At 41.8% G+C, this 26,506-nt stretch overlaps 1 protein-coding gene across 2 annotated transcripts in view; it reads left to right on the top strand.

Moving 5' to 3' along the window:
• LOC105831126 (heterogeneous nuclear ribonucleoprotein L) overlaps window positions 1–26,506 on the top strand; it is a 174,562-nt gene that overhangs the window by 41,734 nt on the left and 106,322 nt on the right. For both annotated transcript variants that reach the window (XM_036285302.1, XM_036285303.1), the window contains exons 4-5: window positions 24,105–24,190; window positions 25,648–25,744. In XM_036285302.1, coding sequence (XP_036141195.1) covers window positions 24,105–24,190; window positions 25,648–25,744 — 183 coding nt within the window. The remainder of the gene's footprint in view (window positions 1–24,104; window positions 24,191–25,647; window positions 25,745–26,506) is intronic.

Consider the following 26,506-nt stretch of genomic DNA (forward strand, 5'->3'; position numbering starts at 1 on the left):
AGATACTCCTTTTTTACATGACTGCATACAATGTTATTTAGAGGACTCGGTTGACAATGCATGTTTAGGTTTTAACGAATAGTCGCGTTACATTTTTTTACACGACTTCTCGCACGTATAAGCTTAATCGCCGATAATCCAGTAAAATTTACTGGACTAAGGTTATGTATTGAATGAAACTTTTTTCTCAGCGTGTACTGTTTTGTTTTATATAAATATTTGAGAAATATATATATTTAACGTATTATTTGCCGATTGTTATTAAAATAATTTCCTAATTTTTTAAATATGTTCCGTCAGCCAGCTGTGACTCGTAAATATTTGCAACGTTATTTTGCACCGATGAAAATTTGAAGAGGAATGATCGGTCGTGAATTTTCCGTGGCTCTCGGCGACGAGAGTCCGTCGCGTCTTTACGAAATATTAATCTTTTTTTTTTTTTCGCGGGTCCGGCGAGACATAATGGCGGATTGCCGAGTGCACGGCTGGACGGCGGTTCGAATACCGTTCGAAGATGCATGACTGTTTGAAATTTAAGTGCCGTTGGTGTTGTGACAGGTCCAACCAGCCGGCACTCATGTATCACGTCTTCGTGCCGCTGTGTCAGGTATATTATCGGCCGGATTACTCTCGTGTGCGCGTATGCGTGCGCATGTGTGCCCCGTACGTACGCGCACGTCGCTGCTGAATTCGAAATGCGGTGGATTATCGCGGTACGGATGCAATGCGAGCGATTTCGGAACCGCTCATTCGCGAAAGTCGATCGATCGCGGCCTCAATCAGAAAACTATTTATCTCGCGAAACGGATCCTTAAACGAAAACGGCATATCGCTACCGATCGCGTCACTTTATGGACGCGACGGCATGCATTTGAGAAAAATTGTGTGCGCGCCGCAAGCCGGGATATATACATTTGCGAGAGATATAGAAGACAATATTTGCATTCAATCTAGTAAAATAAATTGCGCGCGCGGATTTTATGAATTTTTTCGCCCCTCTTTTTTTTCCGATAGGTTAAGTTGGAAAACAAATTGATCCAAAGAGGATGAAAAATCGACAGAATTTAATTACAACGCATTAATTAATTTTGTTGCTGAGCACAACATCGTTATTGATTTACTAATAGGCGATTGTTAATTAACGCTAATAAAATTCCTTTGGGCGCAGCTTTTTTTTTTTTTTTTTCCATCGCTTCATCCGTCGCGCGCGTTTCTAATTGCGTCATTATCCGTCCGCTGACGGCGCGACCGTAATTATTATTACTGCCGCTATTATACCTCTCGATATTGTTGTATTAATTTAGGTGTACGCGCGTGCGTCGCGCGTTCGTTACACCGCAGGGGGGATAATATTGTCAAGTAACAAGAGTAATAAAGTCTCTACCATCGCAAGCAAGAGAGGCTTTTTCCGGCGGCCCCCCGCGAACTTTCCAGCCCGTTGTCATTACGCGCTTGTCGCGTGTGTGGGCGGCATTATTATCCTCCGATTATTATGCATATGCAACGGATAGCCGCATTGCAGCGGCGGATTGCAGGATCCGCGTGCGCGCGTATTGCGTGGACGCGCCGGGCTGCATTGTGCCCGTAATTGCGTCACGCGCGCAATGTATCTCGCAAATTGGAAAATATGAGAAAGCGCCGTGGAAGCGTTACGGAAAGGTCACAGTTATATTCCTCGCGAAAGCAGATTTTCGTAAAAATCTACGCTCTACGTGAAAATTACGATTATCTTGCGCGAGTCTCGTAAATATATTCACTTGAGCTTAATATGAGGTACAATGAGATATATAGAAATATATGATGAATCTATGGGACATAAAATCTTCTTTCGCGAAACGGATTTGTGAGTCAAATTTTTATGATGGAAAATTAGCGATAGTAACAAAGTTATTATACGATTAAACGCCTCCGCCGGGAGTTTTGCTTGCCGCGAAAAAAATTAACCACATACTATCTCTTTCGCGAATACGGAATATAGAACATTTTGTTTATAACGTAGTATATTATGTAACAGAAAAGAGAATTAATGATGTACCATAATAACAATTAGTTGAACGAGGTACTAAAATAATTAATGAGCAAAATAACACGATGATAATTATGAAACTGGGGTAAAACGCGCGCGTCTCGAACTTTCGGTTGTGAAAGGTAATAAATACGACGGATGCGTCTATTGGCTATCCGGCGGCAGTGCTAACAGTTGGTTACCGCCCGTGTCGATCTATATATAAAACACGCGAGAGAGCACAAGCGCGTGAACGACGACGACGACGACGACGACGACGACGCGGCCGCCAAATAACGCGCGCGCGGGAGCACGTGGGTTCCGCATTCTGTGCCGCGGACGAAATAGCCCGCCGCGTCTCCATTCCGCGCTAAATCTCAATTAAAAACAGATCTGAATTTGCTACGCGACGGTAGATTTATATATCTCGGTGGGCCGGACTAATCTTTACACGCGTGATATTCGTCAAAATTCATTCCGCGACTTCCGCACCTCATCGTGCTCGTTCCTGGCGATTAGCTTTATGGCGCCATTTCGAAAATCTTCCACCCCGAGCGCATATTTTCACCAATGCCCGTCTAGCGGAAGAGAAAAATAAGAATTCGTCGGAAAGTAACGTCCCGCGTAGGGTAAAACGCATTCGATATTAATCAAACTGACGCCCGGGCCTCCGTGTACTTTGCATTTTTCTTAAATTATCAAAATAATTTTAATTAATCTTTAAGTTCTGCTTAAAGAGATGAATTTTGTTTTAACATTTCTTTTTATCAATTTTTACAGTTTTATTAATTAACTTGTATTTATTAATAAACTATGAATATATATTTTCTAAAAAAATCAATCGCATACCTATTCTCTTTTTATTCAGAGTGGAGATATTTAAATTTTTATTCTCGTGTTCTAATGTCTCTTCTCATTTTCTCTCGTTTATTAATTTTCCGGTCACATCCGCCAAAATTTTTTACCAATGGCGATGCATTATCCAACGTCCGGGACAGTGAGCGCGTTGTATATCAAGGGAATTTGTTTGTTATCGTAGGGAACGTAATATCAACTGCGCTTTGAATTCGGACGATTAATCACAAGCGCCTGACTCCGCATACCTAAACCGCCCTATATATGTATATGCGCCGCTCTTCGTGCGATATCGATCCGCGACAAATGCAGATTGATCGCGTAGGTGGTGCAGCCCGTTTCGCTTGCAGACTTTTAAAGGATCGCGTGGGCTAACACGAATTTTCAGTATTGGATTAGGCATAATGCGAAACCGATTTTACCGGAATTAAAGAAGACCTGCTGAGAAGCACATCGCGTTTCAAATAAGGTTAACATTTCAGAGAGTTTTTATTGTTGTATTTTTAAACTCGGCCAAAAATGATTACTTTTGTGAACAAGGCTTTTATTATATGGTGTTATCTATTTGAATTATTTTTACGTTACATTTAATTTCTGATACAACTGAAATTGTTTATATGCAACAGTTATTATAATATTAATTATTAATTTAATTTACCCCATTTGCCGTAACGTTTCTGCATTAGAGAAGGAAGGAGAGAGACGGGAAGAGAAAATATCATAATTTATAACGCTTGCAATTTCCGGGATTTTCCGTTAATTATGCTCGCAATAAATACAGCTATCCCATATCCCGCATTTCGCGCCGATGTATGCAAATCTAAGCACGGCGAACTGTATTTTGAAATCGTGATAAACGAGCGGGGGACCAGGTTTTTGCGCACGAGAGCTGGGTCACATAGTCTGCTTATCTGTGTTTCTGCACAGGAAGAAAAACTTCGATACGGTAGTCGCACATTTTACTGTCATCTAAGGGATGAGGGGGGAAGGGGATATGTGCTTCGCGGGATAAAACTTGTAACTTTTTACGCTACAACAATAATTTATTTCCATTTTTACTAACGGCGGTTTGATGGGCCGCGCGTCGTTATTGTCGAGCTATTAAAACGACGATAATATAGAGTTTTATTTATGACCGAGCTGTAATCGCGTCTGGGGCTATTATCTTTAGGACAAATACATCAATCGAGACTCTTTCCTTCGTCATGTGCGCAATAATAATTCCTAAGTTTTCTCCATTGTCGATGAAAACGCGAAACGGATGAAAGTATTCACCGTTTCCGACTCTTTACGACCGAGCGGCACGTCGCAGCACAAGTAACGTTCGTAAAGGTCGAGTTTACTAGACAACCTCTGATATACCGGCTTGCGTTCGGGAACAAGGGAAAACTCTAACTATACGTTGAAAAACGCGTCCCGAGTTATCTCGCCGGCAGGCACATGTGCGAGTCGTGATCGTATCTTGAATATTTTATACTCCTTGCGCGAATTACCGCGCTGTGATTTATAGCGTACTAAATAAGTAGAAAGTATCCGCGCGCGCTCAGCGAACTCCGCCGTCAGCGAACAAAAGGGGATCGTGCGTGAGGAATTGCGTAAGTTGACGGGTTTATTGGAGTTTTCCTTTCCCCCTGACTCTCTCCCCGTTTGATTTCAAATTAAATTAATAGACTAGATTTATTCGCAAGTGAGAATATACGGGCCGCACGTTATTACGTTTTAATGCGTAACACGTATTTTAATCCACGCAAATACACGAGTTTCCGTAAGCGTTAAGGGACCGTAAAGGGATTTCTTTTTTTCACACGTACGTGATTTTGCTCGCGATAGCGATTCAGGACGATTCTCGCGCACGGCGCGAGGAACGCCCGCGTTTCTTTCCTCGTGGATATTTGAAGTGCAGTATTCTTCAAATTTCATTGCGCACGTATACCACAGCCGCGAAATCATCTGAATGTTTCAAGAAGTTTGTCTGGTGAACGTACCGCGGATAAAAGGGCCACGGCTCGCGGCGTTATATTTTTCATTCAATGGGATTTCCATTCGGCGGAGAGAGAGAGAGAGAGAGAGTCAGAGATCATACGCGAGCGTGGGCGGGTTTTCGCCGATTAACAGCACTGGGTTTTTGATATTTGTGCTCACGCTCGAAATATCGGATAATCGAATATCGGAAACTAATAAAGTATACCAGGAAACATTGGCCGAGGGACGTGATTGAAATATGTTTTGCCCCGGCTCCTGAAGCGGAGATAATTTTTACAACCGGAAGCAAGAACGATCGATATAAAGTTTTTGAGAAGCAGCGGGCAAAATCTTAAGAATCCTGATTTAACGAAGGGGATTTCGACGTACGACTTTCTTTCTTCATAATCTCGGATGCAACATTTCAATAAGAACCGGAATAACCGTTACCATGCGACTGAGCGAGGGGCATTTGCATTCAATTCTTTCGTAGCGTTTCCATCAGCGGGAGATCGGGAGGGGGGGGGGGGGAGGGAAGAAAGAGAGAGAGAATATAAAATTTTAATGCCAAAAGTACGAAACAAGAGGGCACAGCTTGCATGATGTCGAAGGCAATCGATATTCCTGAGACGCTCCGGAGGAATTTTTGAATCGCGATAGATACCTCGCTGCTTCTGGAACATATTACGGCGTAAGATAACGCGGTCTTCTATCATCGCGCATCCACCCACCTGTTTGACGTATCAATTTTATGCAGATACGGAGCCGCGGACGGAGGGAGAGACAGAGAGAGTGTGTGTGTTCATGCGCTTTCACCTCTCTTATCCCGCAACTTCTTCCCTGATGCATTCTGTCGGCGGCAATCTGCATTTTTGCTCGCGCGTAAATCTTCGACGAGATCCACAAGGCTTCCGCCGAGTTTTATACGGCACGTCACCTGTGTGCGCGCGTGTCGCGCACCATGACTTTATTACACCTCGCGCGTCTTACTTAAGTGTCTTTGCGCGAACATTTAGATCAATATTGCTCTGTAGACGCAACTTTGCCTCGCCCGAAGGGCGCGCGGGATGCGAGACATCAAGACTTTGAGTTCGGCTGACGTCAGGCAGACTTTAGTGATGCAGCAGCAGACAGGGAGAGAGAGAGAGAGAGCTCTCGTGATTATGACACCTGCGTGATGTACATGCGGAGCGCATCGTAGCACGTGTATGCGCCATTGTTACTCGCAACGGCAGAACTCTGCAGTGTAATATTTCACGCGATTATAAATTAACAAGACAATACCGTAACAATTGTATTAGATATATATTAGCGTAAAAATGTGCGAGAGGAGAGCAAGCAGAGGCTTGACGATATTTTGTCGCGCAATTGGCTATTACTATTATTTTTTTTTTTTGGCTACCTTTTTTCATAACATGAAGGGGACTCGTGATATTTCCTATCGTGATGCCGCAACAAAACCCTCATTGTTATACAAAATAGCGAGGTAAATTCAGTCCGTAAATATTTCTACGACTTTGATAGAAAGCCGTATACACTTATTTTGCTGTTTGTGAAAACGCTGGAGGTTGCCTGGCGGTATCATTTAATAAAACCGGGTTTAAGTGCGGCGAAGCACGCTCCTCGGAATATTCATAAAGCGTGCTGGCTGCGCGAGATTCGCGGAAAAATACAGATGTATAATTTGAGGACAAAATGCAACGCGCATCGGAATATTTCAGCCGCCATTCTATTAGGAGTTGAAAAAAATAAAAAGAATTTCTCTTCATGACGCCTAAGAGTCTGACAAACAGCTCGAATTGCCGCGCGCGTTATTCTTTCTCGTAATTTCTTGTCTAATTAAGATATATCTCCGTTCGAATTAATTTACCGAAAAGTCAGACATTTCCATATTACATGAGCACAATATTAGCAAAATATCTCCATCCCGTATGGTACCTCTGGTATGTTTCTTCTAATATCATTTGTAAAGTGGAAATTCTTGCCCTTTATTAAAAATTAACGTAAACACGGATGTATCTCAATTATACGAAATCTCACGCGACAATTCAAGTTATAAAGAGCCATTCTTCGTATTTACGCGCACGTCAAGAATTAGAAGGCTGGAGAAGCTTGACGCTTGTAGCTTGCAGCGCAAGTTACAGCGTAATTAAGCTGCCGGGATGATACGATACTTTCACGCATTCGTAATTTACACCGCGCCTTACTCAAGCGCGTTCCAGAACGCGGGGTGGGGGGAGGGTGGGAAAGAAATGCGAGGCCGCGCATTCGTCGAATTACGTTCTTTTCGTGAAATTCCTGGTTCTCCAGCGGAATTTACATAGAAATATTCCGCGCGGAACGAGCTTTTTGCGAGGCCGCTTTTTGCATCGGCGATTCAGGCCGAAAGTATGAATGTTTTACGCGGTTCCGCCACCGGGGTTTATGGACAACGCTTAATTAATTCGGTGGATAAATAGAACGGCGAATACACGGGCGAATCGTGTTTATCTGGGGTCTTTACTCGTAAAGCAACAAATTTGTTTAAATTTACAAAATTTGCAGAAGCGTTTATCATATGAATAATATTTTTTTCGGTAACGCATTAACTCTTTCTCTCTCCCTCTCTTTGCGCAACAATAGCCTGATTTATAATCGTTAGCGAATGACAAAGTGTGTTGGGCGAAGTAAAGTTTTTTTGTCTTTTTTCGATGCACGGGAAATTCAATAATTTTGATTAAACTACTCAGGTGATTATGAGAGGTGAAGCAATTTTGAAATCCCTATGAAATGTGATATCGAAACATGAGTGGAATACATTCAGCAATATTATATACGTGATGAGATAGTAATTGGATGTTATATTAAATAACTATGTCTCAAACAACATTCAACAAACAAGTTATTAATAAATACAATATATGATTAATAGACAAAATATTAGAATAAATTTATTTAATATAAAAAGAAGTCTAGTTGATAATTATTAACTTGCTAAAAAATCTCGAAATATTAGTAGCATTCTACGAATTTATATAATATTTAATTATGGTAGCATATACATATAAAAGGGATTAAACGTAGATACTAAAATCTTGAAAAATATTTTGAAAGAAAATAAAACACAAGAGAAATGAGAATTAACAATTTTTTCCCTACTGTATTCTATAGATAATTTATTCTTATTTTGCATAAATATGTACACAGTTATATAAACGCTCTCTCTAAATTTCTTAGAGTGAAAATACTGCCACTATAATTTTCCACTCCGATAAAAGTTAAAACTTTACTCTATTAGAGTGAATTCCACATTTTATTGAGTGAAAAATCACTCGAAAAATTGCAGTGGCAGTATTTTCATTCTAAGAAATTTAGAGAGTACTGCTGCAATTTTTATCATTCATGAAATATGAATACCATGAAGAAGTTTAACTGAAAACTTTACATACTGAAAGTATATACTAAAAAACTCATCCCGCGTTATCCACGTTTTTCTCTTTTCAACTTCTTTTGTTACACTCTTAATTTTGAAATTATTTTTTTATTAGAAAATATCTTTGAATTGGCTTTCCAGAGTTCTCAATTTTTTACATAATTATAAGTCAAAAATAAAGAGAATAGAGGGCAATTTTATATTAATGACGAGAAAAAATTTATCAATATATTACATTTTTTTGGAATTTTTAAAAATTCCCCAAAAATTTTACTAGTAAAAAACCACATTCGCGAAGAAATAATTACAATCGTGTATATCTATCAGAACAGAGGATAATCGCACAATGTTTCGCACGGCACTACCGGTAGATAATGGTACGCGATTTGTACCCAACAACAGTAATAGAAAAATAATTTATAATTCTATTACTTCGTAGTTTGCAGAGATCGGTCGATCATACGAAATACCTGTGTTGATAAGTAGCCAATGTGTTGTATATTTATATCGTAATTAATCGTGAGAGTTGATTGACCGCGCGGCCGATTGTCATTCACTGCTCGTGGAAAACGATCGCGTTTCTCCGCACATACGGTAACACGTGTGTGGCGTTGTACTCCGTTTTCTGGCAGCTCGAGTCTCGTTACTCTCGTCGCGCGAATGACAGTAGACGGCGGCCTTGTGTACGCGCCGGTACGCTATCAAAACAAACAGCAAGGCCGCGCGCCAGTCAGCCGCGAGTCTGCTCCAAGTATTTACCACGTTGTTGCGAAATAAACGGTACGCAAATGTTTCGCGCTTTCAAAATTGATTGTCAGTATTCAATCGCGCGGCTGCGCGATTTGATGTAGCGCGGCAACTCATTTCGCAAAAGGCGCCATCTGGCGGCGGCGATTTGCATACTCGATCTCGGAATTGCAGACGCGTCGTGTTTAAACCGAAAGCTCAAGAATGCGGCGTACAGAATAATCGCTCGAATGCTGGACGCGGGGAAGAATAGAAGGTGTTGCGGACCGACTGTTTGTTTTCCATTCCTCATCCTTCGAATTCCCATTCCGAGTGAATTAAACGACCCGATAAGTCAGGGATACGCTTACGGATCCGAGCTAATGATCGCTCGGTATCTGTGAAATCTGGCGTTTCGGTGTTACCTCGTGCTTGACGCGGCCGCTCTCACGAGGGATAATGCGACGACAAGCTGGGGCGGCTGTCGTTACGCGAATGACAACACGGCGCGCGCGTTCGGTGGTCTTGTCGCAAGAACAAACCACCGAACAAGACCATGGGAACATTCATGTTGTGTGTTATGAAATAAACGCTGAACATTATTTTTTGTGCTTCAAATAATTGCGATAAAGTATCGCATAAGTATTGTTGTTTATTTCATGAATTTACTAATGTCAGCAATATTTAGAATAATTGAGAGAGAGAAACCGAACGTTTTAAAGCAATATTGATGTTTGAAGTATACTCGATCCTAACTTTAATAAGAAAGTGTATTTCAATTTTACTGGAATATATATAATATGTGTATTATATCGGAAATTTTTAATTATTAAACATGAATATTCTTCAGCAAATATGAATTACTTTATTTAAAATAAATTATTAACTTTTCTATTTAAAGTAGGAAATATCTTCGTGTTTTGATTGAGAAGATATTTATACAAATTAATTTCATTTTTATATTTAAAGGAGCAGTAAAATATAATTAATAAATAAAAAAAATCAGATTAAATCTTTGCAAAAAAATATTGCGATTTAATCCTTTTCTTTTTTTTTTTTAACTCATTAAAATCGACACAATTTCACTGCTCTCGGGAATGTAAAAGATTCAAAGGAGAATAATAATAAACTAATCTTTATGAGATAGTACTTAGACTTTTTTATTTGCCTATTAAAAGAGAGAAAGAAAGAAATTGCTTGATACAACATGCCATTCAATACTTTTTCGTCAAATATTGTACTTCTCGACGACTTCGAATCCTTTGGTGGACACCGTCGTTTTTTTTTTCACCATCTTATCGATTTCAAGTTTGTGTCAGCCGTAAACTGTATAACCGCGATTTCGTACTTTGCCATTGATGGCATGCGTCTTAGAACGGGGGTAGATAGGTTCTCTTCCAAGGAGGACATTACGGGTCCATTACGGGTGCCGATGGACCCTTAATCTTATCCGTAATTGCGGTAGCACGGTCGACGACTTCCCCTTAAACACATCTACACACCGTACGGGGATACATGAAAAGCAGAGGGTGTGTATCGGTTTTCTTTCAGTTGCGACTTTTAATGTCATTTATCTCAGTAATATATCAATATAGCGAGACGTAGTCGGGAATTTGATATAAGCGATATGAACCCGGAGATAGGCATGATGGATTACGCTCTTATAAAATTTCGAGAGAGTTAATCGCTTCGAAGTTTCTAGTTACTTCGAATACAGTTTGAAGATGAGCATTTTGCAGACCCTGATAGCCTTCAGATATCAGTGCTTCGAAAGACTTAAGAATTTGGACAAATCTCTCTTTCTCTCTCCCTCTTGTCTTTACCCTCAAATCTCCCTACTTTTCTCTCTCTCGAAAATTTATAACAACGCTGTCTCTGAATATTTTAAGAATTACGTATACTTGAAAAATTTATGCTTTAAAAGTAAAATTAATATAGGAGTAAAATTTATGCAAATTTTATGTAAGTTAACAACACAGATTAAATTTGCATTTAAAAGTAATGAGTAATATTTATGCAACTATTTGAATTTCCATGAATTTAGAGTTCTCCCGTGTTACTGTTTATACTGCGGCCACGTACCGCAATCTGAATTTACTCTATGGATTATTACAGTATATGAAAAAGGTGTTTAATCTTGCAAATTCTGTTTTTTATTCAGCCTTTTAAATCCTACTTAACCTAATTCGTGATGCATTAAGAGCCACAATAACCCTCACAGTTCGTGATACGCAATACGCGTACGCAGGCTGTTTCATGAGTCAGTATTTCGAGATGCGAGTTGCAGTTACTTCGAGTACAAAGAAAAAAAAAAAAACATTTATTCGGCCCCCCGTGAAGAAATTGCATATGCAAATTTTCAACTCAACGGATTAATTCCCGCGAGATTCGCGCATTAAAATCTCATATAACTCGCGACGCACAATTCCCCCCCCTCCCCCCCCGAGAACTTTCTGCAGCTGATAATATTCTTCGCGCGACAATACATAGCGCGGGTTTACGATTACACGGAACAACACGGGCCGGATATTGAACATCGATGACACTCGCCATCGATCGGCGAGAGGTGAAGTATAAGCTCTTTACTCCTGAGCGCCGAAGGATCAAGGAGGATGAAATCCGGATTTTCGGAAAGCTGCAGCTCGCTGAGAGGAAGAGCATCCTGCGTGCTTAACCGCCACCGCCGCCGCCGCTGCTGCTGTCGTTAAATCCACCACCGTCGCGAGTTGCAGTTTCTACTGCGCAAAGTATCCCGCCGCATTGAAAGAGAGAGAGAGAGAGAGAGAGAGAGAGAGAGAGAGAGACAGAGAAGTCCATCGCTTTATGAGTTTCGCGAAAGGGCGCGCCCTTTCCTGCGCCGCGACTATGATCGGCCAGTTACTACTTGTTGAGCAACAATTTCACTTGCCGAACGCGGCAGATAGCGGCACAACAACTTCGGCGCGGCCGTTCGTTAACCGTCTCCCATATTGCGTCGTTAACTACTCCGCGTGCCGCAAGGAGGAAGTTCCTCTGGTCGGCGAAACAGTATCTTGCGCGCACGTTACATTGTCTTGTTACCGTCGCGTGAGGGGTTTTCTTTTTTTTTTTACGTTTAATAACGTTCACGTTTAAAATATCGTGGCGACGCAATTCGCTGCCTTACGACCCGGCAGTAAAAGTACGCCGGATAAGTGAATAAGAGATAATTTATGAATTCCTCCCCTATTGAGGCACTTGAGAATGTGCATTTCTAACGAGACGATCTTTACGGCCGGTACGTCGCACACACGAGCGAGGTCGCGCGGAAGGGGTTGATTTATCGCTTTCGGAAGGGCCGGCCCACGCGCGCGCGTGGCGCGCGCGTTTGTTCGTTAATTGCGAATTTTTAATAGCGCGGAATTAATGAAAACGCGCCTGGGCGGGGCGAAGTAATTATATCCGCAGTTACCGCTTGTTGGACAGCGAAGCGCGCGTCCGGGTTGCCGTGCAGTTACCGCGGATAACTTCTTGAATTTCTCAGGCCATTAGCTATCCCGTTAGCAGGCTATTAATTTGCGTGACACGCTGAATTAGGATCCGGGCGGGATCCAGTTTAGAAACTCGGATACAAAGTGGAGGTTTACGTGGGTGAATCTATTTCGCCCTTCCTCCCCCCCCCCATCCCCATCTCTCCGGGACGCACAATTGCGCCGAAGCGCCTTTTTAACTTTAAAATCTCCTTTCCGCGATTCAAGCCGACCTAATTGGCTCGGGAATGGAAATCGACGATACGCCAAATTCGCGGCGACCGTATCTTGTGCCTGACCTTAATAGGTTCTCGTCCTCTCGTACGCCCAAGGGGGTGGTTCGCCCCATTTGATGGCGATACGACGAGCTCGACGGTTACCTTTGTACGACCTCCGCTAGCGATAAGGCGCGCCCGATGTGTTACACCGAAATACATAACCGCGCTCTCGCCTCTCTTTATCTCTCTTCGGAGATAAGCCTGTGCGCTTCCTCTTCCGGGTAAATACGACGTAGACCGTCACCGTCGGATACATCGACCAACGCCAGTCACTCCGACTCGGCGCATTGTCACCGACGAGGGATATAATAACGGTCAGATTTCTTTTTTTTTGTTCGCGACACGCTTTTAAACTCGCGTACGTAACGATAATTATTATTATTACGCTCTTTTTTCATTGAAAACTATTTTTACTTGGGCGCGTTGTTAAATACGCGCAAAATGTCCCACTTCCATTTCAATGAAAGGTCATACGGTCCCAGCTTGGAGTCGGCGCTCTTCTCCGTCGTCGTCTCGGTGAAAATGGAGAAAATCGAGAGCGGGATCGTTTATTGCTTCCCAAGCTTTCCCTCGCTTCAACGTTATTTATCGACCGATTATTATTATTATTATTATTTTCATCGTAATAGAAACAGAGTAGAATTGCTGTAACGGAGCTGAGAAACTGCCATATTTTTCCTATTCTATTTGAAAGTAACTTCCTTCCCTCCTTTTGAGAACTTCCGTTCACGCTTTCGAGTTCTACAATTTCATTCTACAAATGGTTAATCGTGTACCTGAAATCTTTTCGCGAAAAACGCATGTCGCGCGCGCCGTGTGTACAGCCCGGTCTCTTAGAAGTGCACAAAATAACGTAATGTCGGAAGAACGGTCTCTCGCGGGTGGGTCTCTCCGGGGAAATACAAAGCAGAGTCCTCCTTGTAGCAGCGGATCCCCGCGCGTCATTCTGGAGCACCCGGGCTTTTCTCGGCTCCTTTTTTCCTGACCCGCGTCACGTGCCGCTCGTTGGAAAGTTTTCCGTATTCTCCTCCCGCTTGATACGACGCGGAACAACCTCTTCGCGTATGCAGGCCAGCCGCCCTGGAAAATGTCTCCCTGTCGGAATGGTTTAATTACCAAATGGCCCTGGTCTTTACGACTGTGAAATATAATTATTAACAAGTGCGGTCGGTCTTTAACTTAAACCGCGAAAGAGTCTTCCAGATGATTAGGACCTCTTTGACCTTCCCTCCGCTCTAGACAAACAGCGCTTAGATCACCGATATTTGTTAGTCTATTTTTATCATAAATGACGAAACTCGAACAGCGGGATTTTTTAGAAGTAATAAATAAATAAATGTCAAGGATTCTTGAATATAAATAAAGGTTAATGATGCTGTCGAAGCGCAAATCAAAATATAAAATTATTTTATTAATTAATACAAATGTAACGAACGTTTCGAGTCATCTTCAGCGTGTCAACGATAAAATTGTTAAGTACTTCTTACTTGGTCTTAATACGGAATTTTTGTTTCTTTCTTTTATAATATAAATATACTGAGAGAGAAAAATGTCGAGGTATTGAGAACCAGATATTTCTTGTAACGTTTTCCTCGACATTCATTTATTATGTAAAAATTTATTTGTGAAAACGAAATATACATTCTTATTAAATATTCTGTGAAATATATTTTTGAAATATACATCTGTAAAATATTTTTATTTTATTTAAAGAGATAGCATTTTGCGTGCGTAAAATAATTGATTTACTTGCTAAAAATAAAACTTATTGTGCCTTATTTGAACAAACCATTTATTAAAAAATATTCAAGAAAAATATTTAATTTGTTATGAAAAATAATGTATATTTTATTAAATAAAATTTATTCCTAAGAAATAAATCAATTATTAAGAAAAACGAGATGCATTTCATAGAAATGTATATTTTGTCATCGGAGAATACCACGGGAAATATTTGGTTCTCAATACTTGGATTTTTTTCTCTCGCTACACACGTGAGAACCATAAATCATAAATGAGCATATAATCGACGCATTAACTGATACATTTCACGTGAAATATATCGGACATTTGAGGCCCCATAAATGATATTTAAATATTCAAAGCGGCTTAATTCATCCCTGACCGGAATTACCCTTGCAAATATCTTTCTGATAACAAAAAGGTTTAATAGTGCAATCTTCATTTAAATTCATTCGTGCGAGCCGATCTATATAACCTAGCCGCGTGATTTAATATCGAAATCCCACGATTTTTGAATAGCCAATATCTTAAGTCCCGGTTATTTCCTTCCTCAAATATTAGGTCGTCGGATATGAAATGTCGGATTTCGAAAGTTTGATCTTCCTCACGCGCCGACTATACGTCTTGGTAATGGATCACTAGCGTGAAAAACATATCTTTAAAGCTTGTTGAATTTTATTGCAACGGAATTGAAAAGGCGGATATCCCCGTGAGTGAGGGACGGAGAGGGACGGCAAATTTGAAGAATAGATAGTTACAGTCATTTTATTACTTAAACTTTGCGTAAGTAACTTTATGTGGGTTAACCTAATTAACGTAACCAACTTAAGTACTTTAACGGGGAACCGAGTAGTTGAGATTTCATTATACCGCAATATTTAATATCGTAACTTGGCAAATTGCGGAAAGACGACGACGGCCGATTAAGTTACGGACGGGAGAGGAAATATCGTCTCGCTTTTCGGCAGTGCCGCCGTCCATCAAACGTGAGACTGCCTTTCCAATTTTGCGGAATTATCCCGGGGAGATCGTAGACGTAAAACCGATGTGTTTCACGTGCACCATTGTAATGCCTTTAACACCGAAACAATGAGCGCCGGACGGGGAAACGCGAATACAGCTCTATCGAGAAAGAGAGAGCTTCAGTGATTCTGCCGAAAGTAGTGAGTGCACGTTGACCTTAATCGTCTTTCCGTGTGCGCGTGTATGTGTGCGTTAGAAAAGCGGACGATTATGGCCAGCAACATTCCATAGAACACTAGGGTGGAGTTTTACCTCCTTGAGGGAGCAAAGAGAGAGACCTTGGGAATTGAGTACACGCGCAGATGGTGGCTCACTTTAACTCCGTATCGTCAGACCGTGCCTTGAATTTTCTTGCACTCTTACTTGCCCTGGGTAAGATGATACGACATTTTACTTCACTAGTGAATTATTATACGAAAGATACGAATAACATATATTTACAATAATGAGGAAATAAGTTGATTTTTAATTTTTCATTATGTATTAATTAAAAGGTTGGTGCTACAGCCAAATGTGAATCATATTTTTGAAACGTAAAATAATATTTTTCGTAATTTTGCATTTATTATTATCTGTAGTTTATGGTATCTTCTTTATATATTATTATTTGAATATTCCATACAGCTATAACGTACACTTCAATTAAAATATCTTGTCGCACATTAATATTTCTTGTACTGTTCTTACAAATAATTCTTGCAAATAATTTCTATCTTTCACGCGCCATCCGGTCTTCTTAAAATAATAAACGCGGCACTTTTTCAAAAATTTTATACACCCGGTCGAAATATGTTCTGCGAAATTGTCACATTTACTGCAAGATGGGAGACGCGGGGCCATAGTTTTCCCGTCCGGCTCGAATCACGTGACATTTTATATTCGCGAGGAAGAAAGGCGAGAACGGGAGAAAAGGGCGCGAGAGGTAGGTCAGTTATGACGCCAGATTTCAGTAAGGCCGAAAAAAAATGAGCCGGCGTCGTCTTCCCGGGCGTTTTCCGTCCGCTACTCCCCTTCATCTCGCGCGACACCCATTTGTCTTGTCCCCGTAACCGTCGCTCTCAACGTATACCTCTTCCTTCCCCTCTCCCCCGTCTCCCTCTCACATCTGCAACGCGTTCCGCGCCGCGGCCTGCGTGCGAGTAGACGCGACGTCGCGCGTCCCAGGATCGTCCTCACGAGGCGATGTGTCCGCATCATCCGACATGCGGTCCGATGAATTTCCCTCGAGAAATTGGCAGCAAAATTGAGACTTCTTTCGTCGGCTTATTGCTCGCCCCGGGCTTCTGGCCATTCTCGCGCTTCGTACACTCTTGCCCGGTCCCGCTTCCCCTCCGCCCCCCGCTCCTCCCTCGCGGCTTCAACGTCGGTGTTGTCCAATTAGCGTCTGACTGCAGACCGCCGCACCGAGAGCTGCACCGAGAGCCTCCCAGAGTACCGATTTCGCCGAGAAGATCCGCCGGAAATGAGATTTTCGACAGCTTCGACCTGCCCGAAAAATAAGGTTACCTCCGAGCGAACGGAATTTAATTTCGGCCCGCCCCCCTCGAATAGAAATAAGCGCTCTTGTTCCGAGGGTGGCACGCTTATATTTCGACGTTCGCAAGTCGTGATTGATAACGTAATCGGAAAATCGATCGCCAGCATATATACCAGCGATGGACGCATTAACCTTTTACCGACCGCTCCGCGGTATTAAAAATCAATCGGATATCGACGTAGACATTAAGATACCGATGCCCGACGATTTTAATAAAGTAACGCTGCCGTTACTCTATATTTCCGTGTTCGGTGGAATGATAAACATTTAATTGCCTGGAAGCTTGGAATATTTTTTTTAGGTGAATAGCTCTCGCGGTGTACTCTTCGCTGCGTATTAATGACGAAACATCAATTCTATATAAACGATCGATATAAGGAACGTTGAAGAGAACGGTAGTATATAAAACAAATCATCTTCAGAGGGAAATATTACAGCTCGCTCGTAAACCGTGTTTAAAGCGCCGCTACGAACAGCTGATGGGTTTATTTATCGTCGATATTCCCGTGCGGAATAATCATATAAATTACAACTTGAGAATACGCCGTTCGAATTTGAGAGGATGTAGGTTACTGCATGAAAGTTCGCGACAAACTTGGAGAGTTTAGAGATTAGAGAGAGGGAGGTGAGTGTGTTAAGATTGAAATCAGGAGTTGAGAGTCAAGTTTACTCCGGTGTACATCGGAGTTTAGGGAAACGCGTAACCTTCGTAATAATTCCGCGAGCCTTTCAGTTAGAGAAATAACAATTGAGTGTTTTGCGAGTAAAATACGCAGGATACATCTTCCTACTGCGAAGTATCTCTGAAACCGCATCGTAAAACTCTCGAGTGAAAAGATATGCGAACGTTACCTACGTCCTTTTTTTTTTCTTTTACGCGTCGCGTTCGTCATCGCGTAACCGCGCCAAAGTTTATTAGGGCTCCGCGTATATATCGAATGCACCCCGGGGCGCGCCGGCATTGCACTCGTGGGAAATACCCCGGTTTCCAGGGTGCATCCTCGGCGCCTTGTCTTTGTACTCGGTCGTATTCTCTCTCTCTCGTGTCGGGCGAAATTGACGTTGTAATTGCGGACGCTTCATCACTTTTTCACGCGCTACGAGTTTCGCACGAGCGGGATTGGAAGCCGGATTAGAAGGCGAGATGCGCCGCCGCTCGTAAATTCGACTCCCTTCGAAAGTCCCCCGACGAAAATCGAAAGCTCGCTGGGCGACAGATTTTTCGACGCGGAAGACCTTACCCTTCGGGGGTCTCTCTTTTTTTTTCTTTCGCCCCCGCATCGGAAAATCCCTCCAACGACGTTTCCCCGATGGGAAAGAAGGAGAATTTCACGAAAATTGTCACCGACATGCCGGCCCGAGAGATTTTGCCTCTGTCGCGGTCCGCCGCTCGCTCTTTGATTTACCGTCGAAATATTTCATAAATTTCACACTAACTGTTTTCGCATGCTTTTCGCCGTGAAATGAAATTTTCAAAATAAAGCGCGGCTTCGAAACACCCGCGCCGAACAGCCCCGAGGGAGAATTTCACAGGCTCCCGCGCTTCGCTTCGTCATGTACGACGTTTACGATGCATTAATGAATGCCTCGCGCTCCGCCGTCGACATTTGTTTCGTGTCCCATCTAATTAATACGCGACACGGCCGGCGGCGTTTCTGGTCTTTCGCGGTCGGCGGGATCGGGCTTTGAGGTGGCTTTCCGTTGCCCCGGTACAAAGCGAGCATTATACCTGGCATAACCATCTGGCATCGAGGAGCGCGCGCTCTGGCGTGGAATATTTATCAACAACTCGGAAAGAGCGGCGCGCGAGAGGAGAAGAGATGTCCTCCCTCCGCCGGGAGGGAAACGTCCGCTATAAATCACGCCGGTCGTCCCGCTTTTCAAAGCCGATCGTGTTTTATAAAACGCAGGCGGATTAGTCGTGTTAACGCGGGTCGGGAGATACACGGGGAAAATACCCGATGAATTAAATAAGATGATACGCGAGGCGCCTCCCGCGCGCGCGCACACGCTGATTGATGCCCTCCGACGGTGCAGATCTATTATTACTACCTGACCCGCTCAAGAACGAGGAGATTAAATTCCCCCTTCCCCCCCCCCCCCCCCTTCTCCCACCCTCAGCTCTCCTATCGCGGCAAACTGCACTGTCATCCGACCCGGGAACGGGAGCGCGGGTCTCGTCTATAGACCCCCAAGCGGGTAATTCTTGTCTGCACTTTGTTGCCTCGTAAATGCAAGTTGCGTTATCCTCTTTCATAGTCAATTCTCATCATTTATCGGCTATTCGCTCACGAAAAAGTTGCCGTAAATTAGTAACGCATTTCGCGTCTTATCATTTTTATTATTTTATCACAATGTCCACTTTGTCACACACGAGGATCATTCGTTTTTGCTTCTGTTATCCATACGCTGACAAAAAGGTTAATTTAATTAAATTTTTCAACTCGATCGGATTTCTTCAGTTCAAGCATTCTTGTATTTCAGTTAAACGCATCAAGAGGATGCTAAACTGCCCGTCAAACTTGATCGAAGTCTATAACGTAGAGTCGTTGGTTTATTCTTGTTCATAAAAATATTTGACTTAAAATACAAATTATGTAGCTTATACATACTAATAAATAGCATGCCTCAGTTCAGAATGGATTGAGGAATAAGACTATATTCGTCAAATTACGATTAGAAGCCATAAAAAAAAATCATTTGTGTGATCAAATTTTATTTATCTAAACGCTTTCACTACAGATTTTTGAAAATTTGATCATGCAAAAAACTTTTTTTTACGGCTTTTAATCGTAATTCGATGAATATAGTCTTATTCTTCAATCTATTCTGAAGTGAGGGATGCCATTTATTTGTACATGTTGCCAAATATTTTTATAAACAAGGATAAACGAATAAATCTACATTATCGACCTCGATCAAATTTGACGGGCAGTTTAGTACGTGTACCGAAGAAATTTAATCAGGTTGAAAAGTTCAGTCAAATTAATGAGTTCCTTCTTTAATCAGTGTATCCCGCTTCAAAAACATTAACCGGCCAAGTGCCATCATTATTCTCGTCAAGGATCTTTATAGGATCTCTTTTTATTCCCGTGGCGCACAATGGCCGCTTCTAAATTCTTCCAGATATCTATTCCGACGTTCGCTGGAGAAAGGGGGTGGTCCTCCTTCAAGCCTGACGTTTTTCCGTCGCGAGAACAGATAAGCTACGGTAAATCACGTTTGCACCGGCACGCGGCGGCTCAATGCGCCCCCTCCGGGCGAATGCATCTTCGCGGGACAAAGGGATTACGTGCTTTCCTTATCGCGATTCCGAGGAGCGTGCATGTATATCGCGAGCTCTCTTGAGCGCGCGCGAGGTCCGCTTTGTGCGTCGCGTCCGCTCCTGTGAATTTATACCGCGGCCGATCTCCCCTCCCCTCCCCTCAAAGGATTTCTCCTACCGGGCATCTCGTATCTCGCACACGAGAGTCACAAAAGAGAGGAGGGGGGTCGTCGACCCGGATGCAACACCCCGGACAATTACACGTTCGAGTACGCTCGCCGCGCGTGTCCTCCCCGCAAAAACGCGCGCGGTGGCGACACGTGCGCCCGCGCGAATTCTCGCTTCTATTCATAAGCCAATCTGAAATGCAACGGATCATACATATTACATGGCGCACGTTGGACGCAAGCTACCGGCGCATAAAAATTTACCGGCCGTTCGCGGATACGGCGACGGCGATTTTACATAATCCAGCGACGAATCTCCCGGTTTTTTTTTTCCCCCCATTAGACCGAGAAACAATTTAATTAACGATCGCGTCGATCGTTCGAACAGGGTTTTCTTTTCTCTTCAATCTGACGCGAGTGCGACGCGAGGGCCCGAGCCGACGGAAATCAAATTTCCGCTTCTATTTAATAATCGCCGTATGACATTTCGTGCTTACTCGGCGGGAGTCGAGCTGTTTTTTTTTTCTTTTTTTACTCGTACGATCATGCGCGGAATACGTATTCGTATGCGTTTTACATAGAATTAGTTAGGAGAATATGTATAGACTCAAAAGTTTAAAAATTCTAAAAAATTTTATTAAACATCACACATTTTACATGTTTCAATTTATTTATTTAAATTTTTGTGTCAATTTTTATAAAGCACGTGTGTTAAAAAGTGATACAAATATGTAAGAAATTAATATAAGCATTTAATATTTGAACTGTGTCAAGAACCGAAGTGTGTGTTAAATTGACGTATGTATAATAAAATGTTATTTTAACATTTGAACGAAATAGTTATTTATGGTTTTGATGAAGTTAAAATGTTAAATTGGCATAATCTGTCAATTAAAAAGCTTAGCAAAAATCAAATAAGGGGAGACTCTTTATGATCAATAACATGGGAAACGTATTTTCTCATTTAACACATAAAGAGGAAAGTAATACAATTTATCTGTTTATTTTAACATATAAAATGTGTCACCAAGAATTTACATGTAAATTGTGTTATTTCAACTCTTGGCAATAGTTAATAACAATTTAACATAGAAAAGTCTAAGTAACATAATGACAACATGTCAAATTAACGCACAACTATGTCAGAAATTTAAACAAAACACTTTACACGGGCAAGTTCTAAAGCAAATAACTTGAGTTTTATGATCTAGTAGAAGTTCAACTTTGTGCTTTCTCGCAAAATTTTTTAAAATCAAATTTCAAATAAATTAATTCAATTAAACGATGATAAACAATTAAGTCGGGATCATAATTGAATAAGCGAGCATTTAAAACTCATGGCTGTTACGTTCGTTATCGCGTTTAAACGTGGAAACAGGAAATTTATATAATCGCCACGGCATGACGGCGCGAGAGACCGACAATCCCATTCGAGCCTTATTCAGACGTCCCGGGCTCGATTCTCTGTGATAGTGATGATGATTAATCGCGAGCACGAGGGGATAATACGTTGGCGCGTCTCGCGCATTCAGACTGCGTTTGAGCGCGCGGCGCGCGACGAACCGCAATTTTTCCTGGCGAATACTAAACCGGGTGACTCACTCTATGGACGATAACCGTTTCCACTAGTTGCGTGTCTTTTCGTCTAGCCGCGCGCACGAGGGAGATGTGCTTGTCACGCGGAGGCTACGGGGAAGCTACTTTGGCAGCGAGCCACGTCCCACGTCGTGTCATCGCTCGTGCCGCGCGTAAATTCGAGATTTCCTCTGCTGGCGTCTCGACAGGTAAACACGCGGCCCGCTCAGCTAAACGCTCTCAATTATCGACCATCTTGAAATAAAATGTGCCCGCACCTCTGCGCGACGTTTAACACCTTCTTCGACCGCGTCGCCAGAACCCAACGATTCGCCGCTGGAACTTCGCGTGTCCCGTTTATGTTTCCTTTCGAGAAAGATTTATTCGTTTAATTTACAATATAACTTGAATGTCCGTAAAGAAACATATTGATTTAATCTTATTTTTAGAAAAAGAAGAAGCACCGTCTAATGCAGTTATAAATCGTTGATTCACAAGTTTCGATTCAATGTTTTATTAACGATACAGTAAAGTACCAACCTTCAAGGGCGTCCCCGTTATTTGTGTTATTCTCACGATTAAGGATTAAGGATTAAATTAGAGAGTGCTAATTGCATTGTAAATCAGTGCCAGCCGAACATGCTGCTGCAGCTCCGCTTTCTCTCTAATCTGTCCTACACTCTGTTCCGTGTTACAATGTCTAGTTAGTCTAATCCAAACTGATTTATCTCCTGTGTTTGACGAATTCGTAAATCCGTATCATGATTATTTTATATAAATCTTGCATAGTCTTCATTTCACACGAAGATAATCAATGGAATTGGGTTATGGAAAATAATAGCGTGCGACGCAACGCATTATTTCGCGCATATTATCGTCCCCCAAATAAATTTTATAATATCGAGACGAGATTTTGCAAAGTCTAATTTTATTATTTGAATTTTAATTAATTGAATTAGTTAAATCAGTCCACGATCTTGCAATTGAATAATTCAAACTGCATTTATTTTAATTAAGCGAATTAATGGCGTAATAGAGATATTGCTGGTTTTTAAGCTTTAAATTCCGACTGTGCCGCATGAGAAATGCTGATGAAGCGGAATAAAATGCGCCGGATGAAAAATAAAAGGCCGACTTTTTCGCGCCGAGAAAATTTAGTGCTGCCGATCCATTAGGGTATAACGTTAGAAGGGATTCGAACGTAATTTGCCACTTGTCTCACGTTGCTGCCCCCTGACCTTTCGATTCTCAACCTACCCGCATCAAACTTTCCGCAGATCTGTTTCTGAGTATCGTGAGAAGACGGTCTTTTACACCGAGTGTGTTTTGCATTACGTTGTTGCGTCGATAAGGACACCCCAGAGAACGCACCATGTAAACCTGCTTCGATTTGCAGCGCATGATATACGATGTGCATCGATCATGCGCTCGAAATAGGTTAACGGAAATAGGTGCTTCAGAACTATCGCCGCTCCCGTTAACGATAGGTTCTACTAACAGACTGAAAAGAATGGCGATCGCTTTCGAAGCGACTAATTGGAGCGTTTTGAAGTGTACCAGAGAGATGCATGTCAAATATATCAGTGTCCGTACGGTAATTGATTGATATGACGTGAAAGAAAATCTAATTAGGAAAACTTCGAGACTGCGTTAAGTTTCTAAAACGAAATTTTAATCCATTATGCGCGTAATTAATCGCGAAATCAATTTATATCGAGCGTATAAATGTGTTGAGAAAAAAAAATTTCGAAATTGGGCTTCTCCCAAACTTTCTCAAGCGGGACAAACAGCAGCTCGCGCGTGCATTGACGAAATATTTTGTCAGGTCATTCCCCTTTTAGGTCGATGGTGCATCGGTTTTTTTTGTTTTGTTTTTAAGTTTCTGAATTTGGACCTCGTTTAATCAAAGATCAATAGCCACGTTTCCCCGGTCTTTGAGCTCCCTTTCGGAGAAACTCGCCGAAGAGATGATGTACCATCGGCCTAAATCAACAGAGTGTGAAAATGCTCCTCCTAAAATATCCTCGCCCGCGCATCTGTCTAAGAGCATTCCTCTTTTCTGTTACAGGAAGTGTTACACACGATCAGCGCGCCCAGCGGGCAGGTTCAACGCATCGTAATCTTTAAGAAAAATGGCGTGCAGGCCATGGTCGAATATCCTTTTCAGTAACTACATAAATTCCACCATAGCCGGTGGTTTTACGGCGCGCCGGCGATCGCGCGCACGTCCGCCAAAGCGATTTTGCGAATTCTCGGAAAGAGACACGCCGGTGTTGTAAATTTCAACAGCGTAAAATTAACGCTTTAAATTCAGTTGTGCTCGTAGCGCGGTAAATTACCGAGAAATGCACCGCTAATGTTCCATTTGCCAAGCGTAACGCTGCTTTACGACTGCAGATGTTGTGCGTGCCTGTATTCAAAGAGTTAACACAAAGTGTCGAGACTCGGAGATCACGCTAGAGCTTTTGTAAATTTTCCAAATCGATCGAACGTCATTGTTCGCGCCGCGAAAAATCTATTAAAAAGTACAATTTAAATTTATCGAAGGAATTTGGACCATTGAAATTTGGTCCAATCCGCTCGTACAAAGGGTTTCGATTTAAAAGTTTCGAGTGACGCGCGGGAGGGGGGGGGGGAGGAGGGACGTCTTTTGAATTCGACCGCAATTCGAACAATGCCGCCGGGAAACGATTTATTTTACACCGTTAAGCCGCGATCGCGCTTTTTCGCTATGAATTTGATTTACACGGTAAACTCCGGGACAACGGCGCGCCGCTGAGCAGCGCGCGGGTCAAGGGTTACCTTCGACGAAACTCTAAACCCGGCGGGATCGACTCCTCGTCTGACACGGTTTCTCGAGCCGCGGAAACTTCGTCGGGACATGCACCGCCATTACGGCATAATGAAGATTTATCATGCGGATTCGATGTTTCTTTTTTTTTTTCACCGCGAACCTTTTTTCTGTTTCGTACGTGTACTCCGTGTACCGCGCGAATATATACGTTCAACGGCTTTGAGCTTTACCTTGGGAGTAGCGTGTATACTGTATTTTCGGTGAATCTCCGCTCGGAATATACTCCGGACTATTACGATCCAAATAATAGTCAAGCCGCGTCCCGCGCGACTATAAATTCGTTGGAACTTTACGTCATGTCGGATTTATACTACGCGACGGCCACTTTGCGGGAAAACAACATTGTAACGCCACAGTGGATTCGGAGCGCTACGTTTTGCCCGCATTTCCCGTGAAAACTTGGTGAACGTTTATAACTTATAAATTTAATTCGCGTAATCATTTTATTTGAAAATATTTTTTAATATAGGCGGTTTTATCTTTGTGCTTAATAGTTTTCGTTTTTTCTTTCAAAAAATTTTTTCATTTATAATTTTGTTTAGGAAATATGACTTTTAAATAAGACAATGAGCTTTCAAATAATCTAGTTTGTGTCACGTGGTTATCAATTAAAAATATATCGTAATTATAATTTATATCAAACTGCGCGTGTCGCCGGATTTTTATAAGTGTCAAGTTTCTTTACGGTTTTGAAATGATATATTTATTTAAACAAATTGCTATTGTATCCTTAACTAACCGTCGTTTCTATCATCACGTTTGACAATGTGGAATCAGCAACCAGAGCAAAGGAAGCGCTACATGGGGCAGACATATACTCCGGCTGCTGCACACTAAAAATCGACTTTGCAAAGGTGAGTATTTCCAACAATTATCTTCCGTAATCGTTCTCTTCTTTTCAAAGAAAATTGATGCGAATTTAGATATGTAAAACGCTGCACAACGGTAGGGCAGATTATATTCGCCGGCCTTACAAAGCGATGGAAAAAAGGAACCGTTAAAAAAATTCTAAAAAAAAAGTCGTCCAGAGCAATTTTACATAAAATGTCACTCGCGTTAACGTGAAAGTTTGGAAAACCTATTTGCACTATCCATTTTACGCGGTACATTATCAGTTCTAATTAGCAGCATCACGAGTGTGCTCGTAACATAAAATTCTATCCGATAACTTGTAATTTATTAACGATATTTTATAAAAGTCACCGATACACCGTTAAACCCGATTTAAATGCACTCATAATGCATTCGTGATGAGAGAGCGTATATATAATTACAAGAATTATAAATTTCATGTTAAATTATTCATGTTTTAGAGCTATTGTATTTTGTTTCGATCATAAATTATGTGACGGGCATAAAATTTAATCTTTTCCTGTAAATTTAAAATAAATTCTAAATGTAGAATTATACATTAAAATAATGTGGAGCGTGACGCGAAGAGATTTAATTTGAAATTTAATAATCAAAATATGTTTCGGTATTTCAGTATTTTAATATTAAAGACCCATGACTCTTAATGGCTTCCGGTCGAATTTTCGTTCTAGTACTAACTACATTCCGAATTTATCAAAGAGATTATTAATAGGGGAATATCGATTGCTCTGTACAAAGCATTT

This window comes from Monomorium pharaonis, chromosome 4 (genome assembly GCF_013373865.1).
Source record: "Monomorium pharaonis isolate MP-MQ-018 chromosome 4, ASM1337386v2, whole genome shotgun sequence".
In the NCBI taxonomy this organism is placed as follows: Eukaryota; Metazoa; Arthropoda; class Insecta; order Hymenoptera; family Formicidae; genus Monomorium; species Monomorium pharaonis.